The sequence below is a fragment of the Martes martes genome (assembly GCF_963455335.1).
Source record: "Martes martes genome assembly, chromosome: 16".
NCBI classification, from domain to species: Eukaryota; Metazoa; Chordata; class Mammalia; order Carnivora; family Mustelidae; genus Martes; species Martes martes.
The window spans coordinates 45,364,772-45,381,766 of NC_137904.1; the positions used below are offsets into that span (position 1 = coordinate 45,364,772).

The following is a 16,995-nucleotide window of genomic DNA, read 5'->3' on the forward strand; positions in this document are numbered from 1 at the left end:
AGGCCCTGGGGCAGGGCGGGACTATCTTCACCTCAAGCCCCCTTAGGTAGCGCTTATCTGACCCAAGACAGGTTGGTGCAGCTTGTTAAGGCCTGAGGAGTGGGGGAAGGAGAGGGAGAAAGGAGGCAGGGCTCCATGGAGACCTTTATGCAGGAGTATGACCTCCCTAGAGGCCGCCAGCTAACATGGTGGGGAGGGGTTGGGTGCCCGGGGCCCCCGAGGTGGGCTGCGGAGACCAGCCTGGGAGCAGGGGCCCCCACCTCCTGTCAGCATCCAGGCTCAGCCTGTGGGTAAGGCCCCCTCAGAACCGAAGTGGGGAGGGGAAGGGGGTACCTCCAGCAGCCAGAGACAGAGCTGCCACGCCCTCAGACGGTTCCTATATAACTTTTATTTCTGGAAGTTAAAGTAGATACAGCAATATACAAAAACGAAACAAAACACCAAAACCCCACAATAATATAAATTTTTACACTATGAAGTATACAGTGGAATCTGATGCGGTGACCAGGACAGCAGCCCACAAGCCACTGAGCAGGTAGTTTGAGCCATCTATGGGGACTGGGCTGGGGACGGGCAGGGGGAGACAGCGGAGAGAAAGCGGGCAGGTCCTGGAGGGCTCGATTCTTGAAGGGAGGGACCAAGCCTGGGCTCCTCTCAGAACTTTTGCTACAATCAGAGTTAAAACCAGATACACATGCTACCTCAAAGCCATGAACTTTACAATATCGGCGCCAGAGAAGCCTGGATCCTTGCCCCAGGTCCCTCTAATCTAAATCTTCTCTCAGTTTCTGAGTTAAGCTTATTATGAAGTGAAGTGTGTTGCTGGAAAAGGGAGAGCTCTGTGCTACCTACCAACGTGTCTAGGCCGAAGGACAGGGATGGCCAAGCACAACCCCTGCCTGTCTTGGAGAGAAGGTCCCCATTCCCTTATTTCTGAACCTGGTGACTATGGGTAAAACAAACAGCACTCCCACCAATGGGATAAGGTGGTCCTGGACTGCCTGATCTAGTCGGGCCTCTGGGACAGAGGCGGCCCAAATACTGGAGAGCATGAAGTGTTCTGAAACGTATAGTAAATGGGGAGTGCTTCTGCTTCATCTGTGAGGCCCCAATGGGGAGAAGACAGTCACCAGCTTCATCTGTGAGGCCCCAATGGGGAGAAGACAGTCACCAGCTTCATCCGTGAGGCCCGAGTCGGGGGAAGAGAGTCACCAGCACTGGGGGTGGGGTGGGGTGGAGGGGAGGCCAGAGTGTACGCTCCCTCACAAGGGAGAGACCTCAAGTTTATCAGTAAGCCTTTGCCCCTGGCTTAATCAAGTGAAGAAGGGATTAGAAGTGCCGCCAGAAAACATCAAGAAACCGGGATAAGAACCGTATTCCCTGAGCTCAACTAGACCCTTGGCTGGGGCCCCCCAGTCTGTCATGTTCCATCTGTTAACTCTCACCTTCTTATTCCAGGATACCCAAAGCAAACAGAACAGGGGACCTTTAGACACTGGAAGGAGCCCTACACAAGGGAAGTAAGGTGGACAGGGAGGAAGGAAGGATCACCCCATCCCTTATAAGGCACCCACAGGAACAGCCCAGGCTCTGAACAGGAGCAGAAGTCCAGGGAGACCAGGATGGGTGGGCTGGGGCGTCGGGAAACGACAGGTGGTAAGCACTCCTCTGCCCAGCCTTACCCTTACCTACTAATAGGCCAACACATTAAAGGGGAAAATAAAAACTTTGTTTATTAAAAAATGTCTAGGATGTTTAGGTTGTCCTTCAACCTTCCTATTTCATAACCAAAGGCCAAGCCACAGCTTCAGATGTCTTTTAAGGACTGGATCTGAAGCCCATTTCAGGATTTCTATAAATTATCAGCCTGAAGAAAGCTGAATGCCTAAAGCACCAAGAAGGCTATTGACTGAGTTGTCTTACAGAAAAGGCTATGCCAATACTGTGTTTTTTGCCCTTTAATTTATTATTTTTTTTTAATTTAAAAAGAAACCTAGGGGCTGTGAAAGTCCTATCTTCTATTTGGTTGTTAGCAAGGTTAAAAGTGCAATGCCAGGAGTAATGTAGCTAGAGGCAGCCTGTGGTGTGAGCTTACAGAGACAGGCAGAGGGATCCACGGGCACCAGGAGGCACTTGTCTGAGGACAACACGAGCTGCTGAGAGAGGAAGGCCGGGGAGCAAGAAAAGACCAGAACATTTCCACTCTCTCTCCCTCTTGCCACCCCTTCCACATCCCCGCCGGTCACAGTCTCAGAGAACACATTCTTATTTGCATTTAGGTAAAAGCGTATCACCCACGTTCACTCATTTCTCTATTTTTAAAAGTGCCCAGATTGCTCAAAGATAGCAGAAGTAGGAGATTAAAATCTGGAAGCACAAGTTAGAGGAGTCTCAGACGATCTGGGGCTGGCTGTGTAAGGGTGGTGAAACACAGGTAGGTGCCTCCGTCCTTGCTCTCTGCAGCCTCAGCCCGCAGCGCCTCACATCGGGGAGGTAGCGCACTCCGAGGTCAACTCCATGTCGAACGTGAGGGACTCTGGGGGGACAGAGCGGGAGAGCATGTTCAGTTGCCCAAGCTTGTTCAGTTCTTTCCCAGCCCGACAGCCCACAGGGCACGCTCCCGTAGCCCTTGGGGGGACAGAGGCTCGGCCACCACTGCCGTCCAGTGTGCTTGCCCCATATGGCCAAGACAGGGTCGGATGCTCCAGATTTACTTTCCTCCCTAGAGGGTCTGGTCTTGTGGAAGGGCTCAGCCCTCTTCCTCTCTTAACTCGTTCCCAACCATCCATGTGGAAAGATGGAAGGCTGTCCTCCTGAAGGCGGCAGCCTGGAGCCCCCGGGGCGGGGAGGGGGGAACTCAGCATCAAAATGTGGCTCTTCCCACTCGAGATGGGCTGCAGCCGCACAACACCTGGCAGGTCTCAGAGACTTAGCACAAAAATAAAAAAAAAACCCTCATTAGCTTTCTCTTGTGTATTAAGATGCTAGTACTGGGAATTTATTGGGTTACAGAAAAAATATTATGAACATTAACTTCACTTGTTTCTTATTGCTGTTTTTCACGTGGCTACGAGAAAATGTGCGCTGACAGGCGTGGTGCACATTTGGTGTCTAAGGCAGAACATGGCTCTAGAACTTTCTACCAATCCCAGGGAGCCAGCTCTCAGCTTGGTGCATGGCACACCAAGGGGGCTGACTTCCCTCCTAAGGACAGGCTCTGTCACCAAACACTCACCGAACTGCCCTCCTGCTGAGGGCTCAGCACCTTCACCATTATTTCCAAACTGCATCAATGAATCTAAAGTGCGGGGGGACATCGGCAGGTCAATGGTATTGCTGCACGTCGTTCTGTAGGAAATGGGGAGCAGCAGGAGGGGAAAGGGCCGGGTTGACAAGACACAATGGAGAAAAAAAAAAAAAAAGAACAAAACACACACACACAAGCCATCAAACTCTGGTCTCCAACAGAAAAGTAAAAGCTTCAAGCTTTTTCAACACACAAGGTCGCTCTGAGTACTCCACGGAGCTCAGGGCGTTCTGCCCCTTCACCGGGTGGCTGTCACCCAGTGTCCTACTCCCGGGAGAACTGAGGACACCAGAAATAAAGGTCCAATTGAGAAGGGAAGCCACTTACGGTGTCACACAGATAAACTTGGTCTTCAGGTATGGAGCAGCACCTGGGAAGAAGAAAACTGGGGTTTACTAACTGGGACCCCACTGCGGGCAGGGGGCAGGAGGAAGCCGGCTGCCTCATCGGCGCTGCCAAGCACCTCCCTCCATCTTGGAGCACTGACTGTTTGGAAGCCCCATCTCCCCCCAGAGCTGCCCTCCGGCCACTGCGTCCTACTGGGTGTGTGAGGCGCTGGCAGCTTGGCAATTCAAGGCTTTCCATAAAGCCTTCCTGACCTGCAGAGACTTTTCAGCATACCCTGGTCCCACCTGAGCCTCAACCACCACCAGCCTCGTTGGTTCTTTTCCCAGATGATGGGAACACTGAGCTGCCTGCATGGGGTCTGGGGACTGTCCTCTGGCCTGGCCGAATGTCTTAGCTACAACCTCTCTGTGTGCAGGAATGCAGCTGACATCGTCTGGGCTCCGACACAACCTAGTCCTGCTCAGACGCCAAAGTCACCGAGTCTCTAAGAGAATGCAGAAATGGCTCATGCTGTTCCAGGGCCAGAGTCATACTTCTCGCCCTTATGGGCATTCGTCTGCCTCAACTACTTTTTAGGCGAGCCATTTTAGTAACTCCCCAGCTGGACAGTGACATCACACAAAAAGCAGCCTCTCTGTGAAGGGAGGACCTTCGACTCTTGACTGAAGACAGGAGGCCTGGGCCTCGTTATGTCTTCCACGGCTAAGACACCCAGAGCAAACAAAGCACTTTCTACTCTAAGAGGGAGGGGGAAGAGTGAGAGGGAGGTGCCCATCTCAGTCATTTACAATTCTTTTTTTTCATTTACAATTCTTATTCCATAATTAGAAGTGTGGGGATTGGAGTAACTGAATTTTAGGTACTGACTATTTACACCAAGAGGTCAAGGAGGCTTGAAATCTGGGGGATTCTGGTGCACAAATCACTTAGGAGGTGTGGGGCAGGGTGGGGTGGGCCGAGAGAAATAGTTACAAAGCTTCAGGTTTAGAGAGACCGAGGAATCAGAAAGTGTGCTGACAGTCTGAGAAAAGGCATTGTCAGGGGGTCCTCAGACTGCCACTCAAGGTTATTTGGGGCCAAGAAATAGATCCACATGGAGCAGAATCCAAGGACATTACCCAGGAAGGGTTCTGGGGTCTTATAAAGCCACTGTGGCAAGGACCCAAGGGGAGCCGACATCCTGGACAGAGAAGGATTTAGTTCCCCAGTGATCAGGTAGCTGTGAAAGCTGGCTTCAGCCTGAGATTCAGCCAGAGCAGAAACAAAGGAGAACCGAGTCTGAAACAGGAGCCGTGGCTGTGTATAAGGCTGTCAACATACTTCATCCAATTTGTATGGTTAGGGGGCTGTCATTTTTAAGAGAGGAGCCTTGCCCTCAAGCCATCGAGAAATCCCTTGTGGGGTCTGGTGGCAAAGTAAGAGGATGGTAGAGTCCTGGAAAGACAATCGAGCTATCCCTGGGGAAAAATTACCTTAATGATGGAAAACAAGAGGAAATGGGCACAGATCCATCTCCTGGAGTACGCCTACTTGAATGTAGGGACGCCCCCAGCACTTGGCCTACCCCATTACCATGCTCCCAACACACCAAGCCCCTTAGTGCCCACTGCTTACACTCACCTCCCCAGGAGGCAGGCACGGCACTCAAGTAATTAACTCCTTTCTCCTGCCTGTCTTGGCCATCCACCCCACCCCCCGCATCCCCCCCACCCTGAAAACACGGCTCCAGGCAGGAAAGGACCTTGCCTCCCGGTCACACAGGATGACTGATGATAAAGGAAGATTGGGAAACTGGATAATGAAAGCAAACTTTATTTGCTTTCATGCATTTGGACCAAAAGGTCCTCTGCAAAAGGAACAAAGAGTAGCATGTTGGGGTTGATAAGCACATCTTCCAACTGAAGCACAGCTGGAAAGCCAGATAAGTAGCAGACAGGAAGTGAGAGTTAGCTCTTCTACAGTAGAACAAAACCCAACACCAGAACAAAGGAAAGAGGGAAGTCAGTTAGCAAGCAACTCAAACTCCCTCTTCCAAGTCTGTCTTCCCCCATCACAAGAAATTCCTCAAAAGAGGGGATTCCTAGGAAAAGGGGTGTGCCTGGATGCGTGAGGTCTTTGCACAGAAACAGTTTTTCCAAAAACATAAGGGATAGAGAAGTTACCCTCCAAGGATCATTTTAAAGAGCCCCCGGCTGGCTCTCCAATTAGGGGAAGTAAAAAAAAAAAAAAAAAAAAAAAAAGAATGGCGAACCATAGGCTCCCCATCAGGATCAGGACAGAGAAGAACCCAGAGAGCCAAAGCAGCAAATGGGGATGGGACGGACTAGAGGGCCACCCTTCCACGCTGATGACGCTGGCAGTTACAAGCTTACTATGAAACAATGTCTACAGACTTAGAAAACACCCGTGCTCTTGCACATGACCCAAATGTTTAACTCAACTGCTGCACACTCTAAATCCCATCCCGCGCCCTCCCACAGGTTACACGCTCTCCCTCCACTACCACTCCCCCGCCTCTGCTGGTAAACCACATTCCAGTGTTGCGAACACTCATTTCCTCCAGAAAGCCTTTCTCCATCCCACACGACACCACTCACGTTGTTCAGTGATGGGGAAAAGGAAACACGCTAGACTCAAGTCTGAGTTGCAAACCTTCCAGCAGCTATTTCGTTAAGAAGAGCTGTGCTGGCTGGACATCCTGCTACTAAAGAAGCCTGTTCTCGCCCTCTCGGCAGCATTTTAGGTGTTTGCACTGAGTGTGTGCGCGCCCTTAGCCTGGCAGGATCCCAGTCCCCTCCTCTCTCCAACCCCCTCAGCCACCCCAAAAGCACTCACTACAAAGTTCTTTCCAACAAAGAGGAATAAAAGATCACCAGGCTCTTCAGGCATTTACCTGTGTATCTCCCAGGGATCCTGCAGTTTCCCCCTTTTCCCCAGAATTAAATGCCTGGCGTGGAAAATCAACAACTACCTGGGTCAGCTTCAGGATGCTCCTGGCTCTCTGGTCGACAGTACTTTCCAAACGCCTCCTCCTTTGGAATGTCGGGGTAGAGATAGACCAGCGGAGACACCAGGATATTGGTAGCATCCATGATCTTATAGCCCATGATGATTTCAGCAAACGACATGTTGTTCAGCTGCTGCTTAGTATATGGTTCCACTGACTGGATCTGGGTCTTACCTGTCATGGGATATTGTAAGGGAAGATAAGGGAACCTATGGCCAGGTGATCGCAGAGAAAAGGACCCAATTTATTTTTCCTTAAAAGGGAAAGTCTTATGCCAACCTAGTTCCTGAGCCCTGAATATCCTGTCTAGTCAGTGGGCACTGTGGAAACGTCCAGCTGCCTTCCGGAGAGACGACCCAGGTGGCTCATAGACAATATACCTGAATAACTACTTGCATAAGGTGTATTAAGAAGGCAAGTAAGAAAGGAGATGAAGAATGAGGTTTAAATGGCAAATATTTCTAGGCAAATATTAGCCCCCAAATTAAGGAAAACAAATCTGGCAAACAACCCTCCAGCTGAAAGAATTTGGAGAGAAGAATTCACTGTAAGTGTCACTACAAGTCCAAGGTAGGGGAGTGCGAAGCCATCTTTGCCCACTAGGGGGCAGTGGGTGCTTGAAACTAGCAGCCATTGGGACCGCAGGACCTGCCACCAGGTGGGGCAGGTTAGAGTCCAACTTACCACTGATGTCCTTCTCTACCCAAGTGAAGGTGACACCTCCTTCTTTGCTGCTTTCACTGAACCGGAGCAGGAAGGTGCCTGGGGGCTTGGTGCTCAAGATGGCCCGCTCCCGCTCCTTACTGATAAAACCCATTATGTACCTGGAGCCAAAGAAAAGCAAAAAGAGGGTCCCCACCACTGGCCTCCGAGAGAGCAGGTGACTTGTTACACACATGCACTCCGCCAGACACATTTCAACCTACCCTTCATTCCAAAGAGCCAGGATGTACTTTTTCACAAGGTCAATGATATTGTCCAGCCAAACCCAGAAGGAGAAGCCTTTGCCAGCCATGTTTTCCTGAAGAAAAGCATAATGGGAAAGCTAAGTCTACCCTCCCAGCCGCCTCCTTCCTCGGGGCACGATGCCACCAAAATCCCCAGGCCCATCTACCCTCGAGTAGGTCCTACTGGCCACGAGACCATGAGTCTTCAGCCTTCAGTCCAGTACCATCCAGGACAACCTCACAGGTGAGCACTCCCTCCCACTCCCAGAGGCGGCCCGAGGATTTAACAAGATAAGATGGCTTACTTTGCAAAATTTAGCCCAAGTAATCTGACACCCTGAATAGTTCACACCGGGTCCTGAAGGAAAAAAAGAATAAAGCAGTTTAATTTGCAGCTTTGAATCAAGGTCTTCTTTTCTTTTTTTAAAAAAGATTTTTATTTATTTATTTGACAGAGAGAGATCGATCACAAGTAGGCAGAGAGCAGGCAGAGAGAGAGAGAGGGGGAAGCAGACTCCCTACTGAGCAGAGAGCCTGATGTGGGGCTTGATCCCAGGACCCCGAGATCATGACCTGAGCCGAAGGCAGAGGCTTAACCCACTGAGCCACCCAGATGCCCACGGTCTTATTTTCTTGTAAAAGAACACACATTCATACACATCTGTCCCACAATGGGCCGAGACACCACCGGCTTCCACGTGTTTGAAGCTTCCCACTGTTTGTGTGCATGCCTGTGTGCACACGCGCAGACACACACATCCACCCTCACACAACCCCATCATCAGAGCACCTGGGGTGTGGTGGTGGATGACATGTGAAGTCTCTTCCCCCGCCGCCCCCCCCCCCACCTCCTCCTCATCTTGGTGTGGTGGACTGGGGGCCAGTAGCATACACAAATAAGCTGACAGTGTTAGAGGCTCACGTTTGGGGACAGCACAGGATAAAGCTGCTTTCAGTCTAGGAAGCGTGCAAAATAGAGCACTGAATTTTTTTTTTTTTTTCAGGAGAAAAAAATAAAAACAAACCTCCAGTTTATTGAAGAGACAGACAGAGATGTCAAGCTTTTACCTCTGCCTTCCAACACGCACTTAAAAAAACCTCTTCCTAAGGCTAGACAAAGCGGTGCTCTGGAAGAGTGAGGGGTCCAGCCACCAGGAGAAGAGACATCTGCCTCCCACCTCAGAAATGATCACTGGGAGGCGAGCTTCCTCTGCCTCCCACCTCCGCAGGCACCCCCCACCCACCTAACTGCACAAGCGCATGCGTCCTAGCCCCAGTGGGAGCCTAGCTCAGCACATTTTCCTGAAAACAGCCCCACGGGCCAGATTCCTTTTCTGAGGAGGGCAGCAGGGAAAAGAGGGAAAATGCTGACCCAAGAGTTTCTCAGCCAGTGTCGTCAACTGCTCGATGCTCAGCCCTCGCTTTGTGGTGGAGGAGAACTGCCAGCTCAGCACCTCGGCCACTTGATCCCAGGTGCCAATCGGGGGCTTGGTGAAGAAGTTCACGTTCTGTTGAAAATGACACGGTTGCTCAGTGAGATGAGACAGTGGTGCCTGAGGACCCACATGAGGGACTACAACGGTTTCCAGAGGACCGGCGCCTACCTTGGGGTTGTTGGTCAGCATATTATACCACAGGATTGATGCCCAGGCGTTTGGCATCTGACAGATGTTGGAGATCACCACAACTGGCAAGGAATGGGTCTGTGGAGAAAGTAGGCAATGAGCTGGGGAGGCAGAGGGCCCTCCCCGCATCAAACAGCTCTTCAGCCATACCTGCAGGTTTTGGAATAAAAGAATGTGCCATGAACCACACCTACCGCCAACTTTTGGGGAAGAGCGTGGCTGAGTCAGCTCAACAGCCAGGGTGGAGAGAATGCCAAACATGGGCCACAGGGCACAACCAGGAACTTGAAAATCTGACTTGCTCAAACCTGGAACTCACAGCCCTCCAATTCCCCATCTATAAAACCTGGAAGGCAGCCTCTGGGAACTGAAGCTGTATCTACCCGTTAAAAGAGAGGTCCCAGGAGTCAAAGACAAGGATTTTTGCTTTCTTCAGCTCCATCTTTTAACTTAAAAGATCAAGAAAGTTGGTAAAAAGAGAAGGCAAAGGGCATGATGGCCTGTGTACTAAAACACTGGCTGTCTAAAGACTATTTTGCCCAAACCTTATAAAGTCAACAATAACTAATTTCTAAATACAGATTTTTCACATCAAGTCTGCTAAAAGCTGACTTTATAGTTGACCTTGAACAACATGGGTTTGAACTGCATGGGGTCCATTTATACATGGATGATTTTTTTTTTTTAAATGAACAGAGTATAGGACTGTAAATGTATTTTCTCTCATGATTTTCTTAGCAACATTATCTTTTCTCTAGCTTACTTATTGTAAGAATACAACATAGAGGGGCGCCTGGGTGGCTCAGTGGGTTAAGCCTCTGCCTTCGGCTCGGGTCATGATCCCAGGGTCCTGGGATCGAGCCCCACATCGGGCTCTCTGCTCAGCAGGGAGCCTGCTTCCCCCTCTTTCTCTGCCTGCCTCTCTGCCTACTTGTGATCTCTCTCTCTCTGTGTCAAATAAATAAATAAAATCTTAAAAAAAATTAAAAAAAATACAACATAGAAAACATACAACATACAAAATGTGTGTTCATAGACTATGCTATCAGGAAGGCTTCCAGTCAACAACAGGCTGTAAGTTGTTAGGTTTGGGGGAGGGTCAAAAGTTACACCCAGATTTTCAACTGGGCAGGGGGCTGGCACCCCTAACTCATGCTGTTCAATGGTCAAGAAGTGCATCTTCTAAGCACTCAAGCAAGACTCTACTTTCAGTGGGATATGCTGGGGTTTTGGGAGAAAAACAAGCAAAAATAAACACAGTGCTGAGCAGGGAGTCATCTCTCTACCTTCTGTAGAAAAAGTCCCAACTAGAGGTTCTTGTCCTCAATCACCCCCACATGCAGCCCCATCCCAACTCTGTGGCAGAACTCACCTCAAGGTCAATCTTGAGGCCTTGGTGATACACCTCAGTCTCAAAGGTGATCAGGTGCAGCTCCTCGGTGACAATCAGGGAGGCCTACAACAACAAGGAGGACACTCTCTTCCTCAGAGAAAATGGCCCTGGACACTAACAGCCATGGCTGAGGAGAGTGACAGGCCACAGCCACGCTGCACCAAGAAGGGCAGTTCACCGGGAGGCCATGGACACACGGCCAGGGACACAACTCTGAGCACATGTGCTCTTCGACTCTTAAGTGCTATGATCTTCAAACTCATTCTTTACTGGTTTTATCAGACTATTACAGACCCAAGAGATTATTTGTAAAACGGGGAAGAACACCTATACCCATTACCCAGTTTAAGGAAAAGACTGTTACCACCGAGATTCTCAGGGTGCCCTTCCCCACTGTCATCCCTGTCCCTGGTCCCTCAGATCTAACTGCTGCGTTAGTTTTTGGGTTTGGGTTTTTGGTTTATCTTTCGGTTTATCATTTCCTAGCTTTTCTTTATGGCTTTACCATATTTCTCTAATAATGTATGCACTGTTTAGTTTTGGATGTTTGTGAACCTGATACAGATGGAACCACACCCTATGTACTGGGTGCCTCACTTTTTGTGTCCATGGCTCTATGACTCTGCTGGTTATTCGTATTTACAGCTATATCATATTCCATCATAGGACTCTACACCAAATCCTTTATCCACTCCATGGTGATGGTGGGCTGCATTTAGGACTTACCGTCAGGCTGCTGTGACATTGCGTACATGTCTTCTCACACATATGTGCAAAGATTTGTCTACTGTTAAATCCTGGGAGTGGCACTGCTGGTTCATTTTTTTATAATCCCAAACTGTTCTCTGAATTGTTTATACTCCCACCAGCAATAAGCAATCTTATTTTCAGTGAGACTTTCTTTTTTTTTTTTTTTAATATATATTTGACAGAGAGAAATCACAACTAGGCAGAGAGGCAGGCAGAGAGAGAGGAGGAAGCAGGCTCCCTGCAGAGCAGAGAGCCCAATGCGGGGCTTGATCCCAGCACCCCGAGATCATGACCTGAGCCGAAGGCAGAGGCTTTAACCCACTGAGCCACCCAGGCGCCCCTTCAAGTGAGACTTTCAATGATTTTTCAGAAACACAATTCCAATTCATTGTTTTAAAATTTTTTTTTAAAAGATTTTATTTATTTGCCAGAGAGAGCGAGAGTACACACAAGCAGGCAGAGAGGCAGGCAGAGGCAGCGAGAGAAGCAGACTCCCTGTCGAGCAAGGAGCCCGATGCGGGACTCGATCCCAGGACCCTGGGATCATGACCTGAGCCGAAGGCAGCGGCTTAACCAACTGAGCCACCCAGGCGTCCCCCAATTCATTTTTAAAACACCTTTTTTCTAACTATAAAAATAAGATATGTTCAGTTTAAAATACAATTATTATGGGGGCGCCTGGGTGGCTCAGTTGGTTAAGCGACTGCCTTTGGCTCGGGTCATGATCCCGGAGTCCCGGGATTGAGTCACACATCTGCTCCCAGCTCCATGGGAACTTTCCTTCTCCCTCTGACCTTCTCCCCTCTCATGTTCTCTCTCAACTCTCTCACTCAAATAAATAAATAAAATCATTTAAAAAAAATAAAATACAATTATTATGGAGATAGGATAGAGCAGTCCCGGGCACTGACAGCAGCAAAAATACATCAACACTGGTATATATTCTTTGAGAACTCTGGAATACATACATGAACGGACAAAAAACTGTGTAGTACGCTTTGTAAACAAATATACTAATTTACTACTCAAATGATTTTGCATCTTACTTTTTCTTTTTTTTTTTTTTAAGTAGGTTCCACATCCAATGTGGGGCTTGAATTCATAATCCCAGATCAAGAGTCACCCATGCTCTACCCTGTATCTTGCTTTTTCAAAACAAACATGCTACATACATTTTTCTATGTTGTTGAACTTCACTCTTAATAGTCAAGTACTATAAATTCATTTATTAAAAAAAGGTTTGCTGCATTTTAGAGAAGAGGGAAGACTCGCTCAGGACATAAATACCAGAAAAAGAACAGGGTGTCACAATCTTTTCAAAAGATTAAAAACCAATTTCTGGTCACATTTACCTATTTTTTTTAAAGTTTATTATTGACACCAAACATTCAATATCTGAATCAGAGGGAGGGAGACAATAAGGGAAACAGGGGGACGGGTTTTCTTCTTTTTCTTTTTCTTAGATGTTTAAGCCCAACTTAATTACAACCTTCAATGACCCCTCAGTGAGAAAAACAGGTCACCAAAAATGGAGCCAAGCCATCTCAGCCAGCAGAAGTTGGAAGGGGAATCTGGAAAGCCCCAGGCAAGGTGGAAAACTTCTTTTCTACCAAATGGGTGTGGGTAAGTCAGTCAGGGACTTTCCACTCCTCCTTAAAGATGAGCCAACTCCCACCAACTCCCAGGACAATCACGGAAATGCTCCAAGTTGGAGAACTCCAGAGCAGATGTGACTTCTGACCATGTCATTCTGAGCTGTGGTGATTTTTCTGTATGACTACAGCTTAACCACAGGTTGGTGTCTCTAATTCTGGGCAACAGGAAGGCTCTTGTTCTCTCCCCATCAAAGACGACCCTCCCAGCTGGCTCCCATCCCCAATAATACTCACGTCACAATTGGCTCGGCCCCCGTTACCACATCTTTGCTCTCTCAGGGTCTGTAAGAGAGGCAGGGAATACCTGTGTCACGTGAGGCTCCCCCCGCCACCAACCTCCCTCTCCCTCTTCCCGACTCCCCGGGAGACGCAGACCCAGGCTCCCCCCTTGTACCAGGTGTTTGAATTCTGCAGACAGGCTGCCATTGTTGGACTCTTCCATGTTCATCACTTTTGTGTTTGTGCCCAGAATGTTAAACTTCCGAGACCTGAATCACAGCAGAGGAACCAAGCACGCAGGTGACTGGGCAGCCAGAAGACAAAGTCAGATTAAGCAAATCAAAAGGAAGCCTCTAGGCTGAACTTACCCTCTGAGAGCTGCAACATCCCCGGAGTCTCTGTTAAGAATATAAACTGGTGTTAATAAAACTGGACCCGGGTTTCTTCGAAAAGTCTACTTTGAATACCTGTCATTTACTCTGCTGGAAAAACCACTGTTCTCCAGGGAATTTCTAGAAACGATTCAATTACATTTTATATGGGCGACATGACAACCCTCTCCATACCTACCCAGCATCACCTCTCCCTTCCCAAGAGACCCTTGGTTCTGCTCAAGTGTCCTTCCTGTGCCCACCTCCAGGGGATCCTGACTGTTGAGTACATCAGAGCACAGCATGCTCACAGTGCAGTGGTCCTGGGGGTGCGGACATGACCTCCACTGTCTCCCTCAGGCTGAGAAGGAGTTACAACCCAGCTGGATTTACTTTTTCCACAGCTTCAACTGAACAGAAGCAAGGAAGCATAGGACCTTAATTACCAGAAGCAGCCATACTGGAACTCAGAAGGGAATGTTACAAAGCTGATGATACTCATCATGGCCGAGGAGGCAGAAGGAAGATACTGGGTCCTGGGTGACATCAGTGAGTCACTAATCTCACTGTCAGGAACTTGCCCTAACTCTGCATTTCCAGTTACACTGGGCTGCAAATTTCCCTATTATTTAAGCCACACTGGACTTTCTGTAAAGGTTTACTGTTACCAGCAACTCAGACCATCCGATCTGGTATTAGCTGCAAACATTCCTCCCGGGGTGTCCACTGTCTTTTGCTCTACTGTGTTTGAATATATGGTTTTTTATATAGTCACATTTCTCATTCTTTCTTCTTTTTTTAAATTATTTTAAGTATTATCTTAAAAGTGGTTCTCCATTGCTATATATGCACTAGTGTAGCTACTATTTATTAAATAGAGCATTTTGTGTGGGTTTACAGATTAAAACTGATTAAATTTTAAGCCATTCAGAAGGTATCTTTCCATATATCACATTTAAGAGTCTTGTTACCAGGAAATCCTCCCTCGTGTTTAATCTAGACTTCCTTTTTATTTTTTTATTTTTTAAGATTTTTATTTGAGAGAGAGAGAATGATCAGGGAGAAGGGCAGAGATAGAAGGAGAGAGAAGGAGCCTGACTTGGGGCTCGATCCCAGGAGTCTGGGGATCATGACCTGAGCCAAAGGCAGCACTTAACTGACTGAGCCACTCAGGTGCCCTTCTAGAATTCCTTTTTCGAAAAAAAAAATTCTGTATTATACCTTTGATACATAACTGATGAGCAATAAAGTGCACTACTGAAAATATATGTGGATAAGGTCTGACATATGTATGTACATATGCTACACATACCTGTGAAATCGCCAGCACAAACCAGATAACGAACAGACCCATCATCCCCAAAGTTTCCCCAGGCCCATTTGCAATCCATTCCCGAATCCCACACCCCACCCTACCTCTGTCCCCAGGCCACCACTGATCTGCTTTCAGTCACCATAGATTCATTTTCATTTCTAGAATTCTATATAAATGGAAACTAAAGGACGAGTCTTTTTTTCTTCGTTTGGCTTCTTTCACGGAGTGTAATTATTCTGAGATTTCTTATGCATTGTAAGTATCAGTAGTTCATTCCTCTTTATTGGTGAATAGTCCATTCATAGATAGACCATAAATTATGACATTCCAGTGGCACAGTTGGTTAGCGCACGCTTATAGATATGCCACAAATTGTTTACCTGTTCCCTGATTAATGGACATTTCTGTACAGCCCTGTGTGTGGATATATACTCTCATTTCTTTTGGGTTAATACCTCGGACTGGAAAAGTAGGCTCCTAAGGTTGGTGCATGTTTAACTGGTAGGAAACTGCCAAGTTCTTTTCCAAAGTGGTTTTACCATTTTGTGATTTTACCATCATTACATTATATATACATTCACCTACACTTTTAAGATACATGAGTTTAAACATACAGATACATCTAATGGTTAGCAAACAGTAAAACTTGAGTTTCTCATTCAAATCCTCTCCAATAGCAGGTCTTCCCAAAACTCCTTCCCAAATAATCCATCCTTTACTCACCGATTTGAGGTATCATTTTAAACATATTATTAATTCTTTATATAAACTTGAAGGTCTATTTCTGGACCCAAGATTTTGTTTCAATGGTCAATCAGTTTATTCCTGAGTGAGTAACACACTCATTTAGTAGCTGAAACTACATTTTAGCATCTGGCCAGGCATCTTCCCATACCACTCCCACTTATTTTTAATCACTGAAAATTTTTTTTCGGAAGTGAAATGGTGGTCACCAGGGACTGGGAGGATAGGGAACGGGGGCTTGTTGTCAATGGATGTAGTTTCCATGTTGCAAGATGAAGAAGTTCTGGAGATCTGTTGCACAACGATGTGAATATACTTAACACCGTATGCTTAAAAATGAGTAAGATGGTATGTTAAGATTTTTTACCCTAAAGATAAATAAATACATCCATTTTTTTAAAAACTATCTTTGTGGAGTGCCTGTGTGGCTCAGTCAGTTAAGCACCTGCCTGCGGCTCAGGTCATGATCTCAGGGTCCTGGGATCGAGCCCCATGTCAGGCTCCCTGCTCAGTGGGGAGTCTGCTTTTCCCTCTCCCTCTCTCCCTGCTTGTGTTTCCTCTCTCTCTCTCTCTCGCAAATAAATAAAATCTAAAAAAACCCTAAAAAACAGAAACTATCTTTGCTTATTTTTCTCATCTAAGCTACAACTTGAAGAGTTAAGTCAAAGAGTTTAAGAAATTCTATTCACATATTACTTGGTGTCACATTAACTGAGAAGAATCAACATCTTTATAATGAAAGTCTGCAATCCAGGAATATGATTATTTCATCACTTTTTACAATAACCCTTCCTCATAAAATTTCATAATTTTCTCCAAATAGCCTTTAAACATTTCTGTTAAGTTTATTCTAATACATTTTTTTTACTTTTTGGCTTATTGCAAAATCATTTTTTCTATTATAATTTCTGACCGGTTAATGCTAATGTATGGTTGAAGTTATTAATTTTTGTTTATTTATTAAACCTACTGCCTTCCTTAAGTCCCTTATTTCATTAGTAATTATTTTCCAACTCTCATAGTAATTTCCAGATACTTACATCACCAAAAATGAAGGGTAATTTTCTTTTTTCAAATCTCTTCAAAGTGTATGTGCATTTTAATTTTTGAGAAGTAGAGTTAAATTTCGAGAAGTATGTATTCCATTACGTGGTGAAGCGTGGAACAATAAAAAGCATCAATTTTTTCCATACAGTCAGGGTTTTATGTGATATGCATAAATTACACTGATAGGTAAAAAAAATTAAATAAAAACGGGGACCCAGGGTCACAACAGCAATCCCAACTCACATCTGTATCACCAGCTGTATGATT

General features: G+C 46.8%; 1 protein-coding gene across 4 annotated transcripts in view; it reads right to left on the reverse strand.

The window, feature by feature from the left end:
• Window positions 1-368: 368 nt before the first annotated feature.
• STAT3 (signal transducer and activator of transcription 3) overlaps window positions 369-16,995 on the reverse strand; it is a 74,179-nt gene continuing 57,552 nt past the window's right edge. Inside the window, exons 12-24 of one of the 4 annotated variants that reach the window (XM_080827077.1) lie at window positions 13,620-13,649; window positions 13,427-13,520; window positions 13,267-13,314; window positions 10,607-10,690; window positions 9,214-9,312; window positions 8,982-9,117; window positions 7,915-7,967; window positions 7,589-7,683; window positions 7,347-7,486; window positions 6,627-6,836; window positions 3,635-3,677; window positions 3,236-3,348; window positions 369-2,536 (exon numbers count right to left, since the gene is read on the reverse strand). In XM_080827077.1, the coding sequence (XP_080683203.1) occupies window positions 2,481-2,536; window positions 3,236-3,348; window positions 3,635-3,677; window positions 6,627-6,836; window positions 7,347-7,486; window positions 7,589-7,683; window positions 7,915-7,967; window positions 8,982-9,117; window positions 9,214-9,312; window positions 10,607-10,690; window positions 13,267-13,314; window positions 13,427-13,520; window positions 13,620-13,649 (1,201 nt within the window). In that variant the 3' untranslated portion in view covers window positions 369-2,480. Of the gene's footprint in view, window positions 2,537-3,235; window positions 3,349-3,634; window positions 3,678-6,623; window positions 6,837-7,346; window positions 7,487-7,588; window positions 7,684-7,914; window positions 7,968-8,981; window positions 9,118-9,213; window positions 9,313-10,606; window positions 10,691-13,266; window positions 13,315-13,426; window positions 13,521-13,619; window positions 13,650-16,995 lie in introns of all 4 variants that reach the window. The other 3 variants (XM_080827078.1, XM_080827076.1, XM_080827079.1) reach the window with 3 other exon arrangements.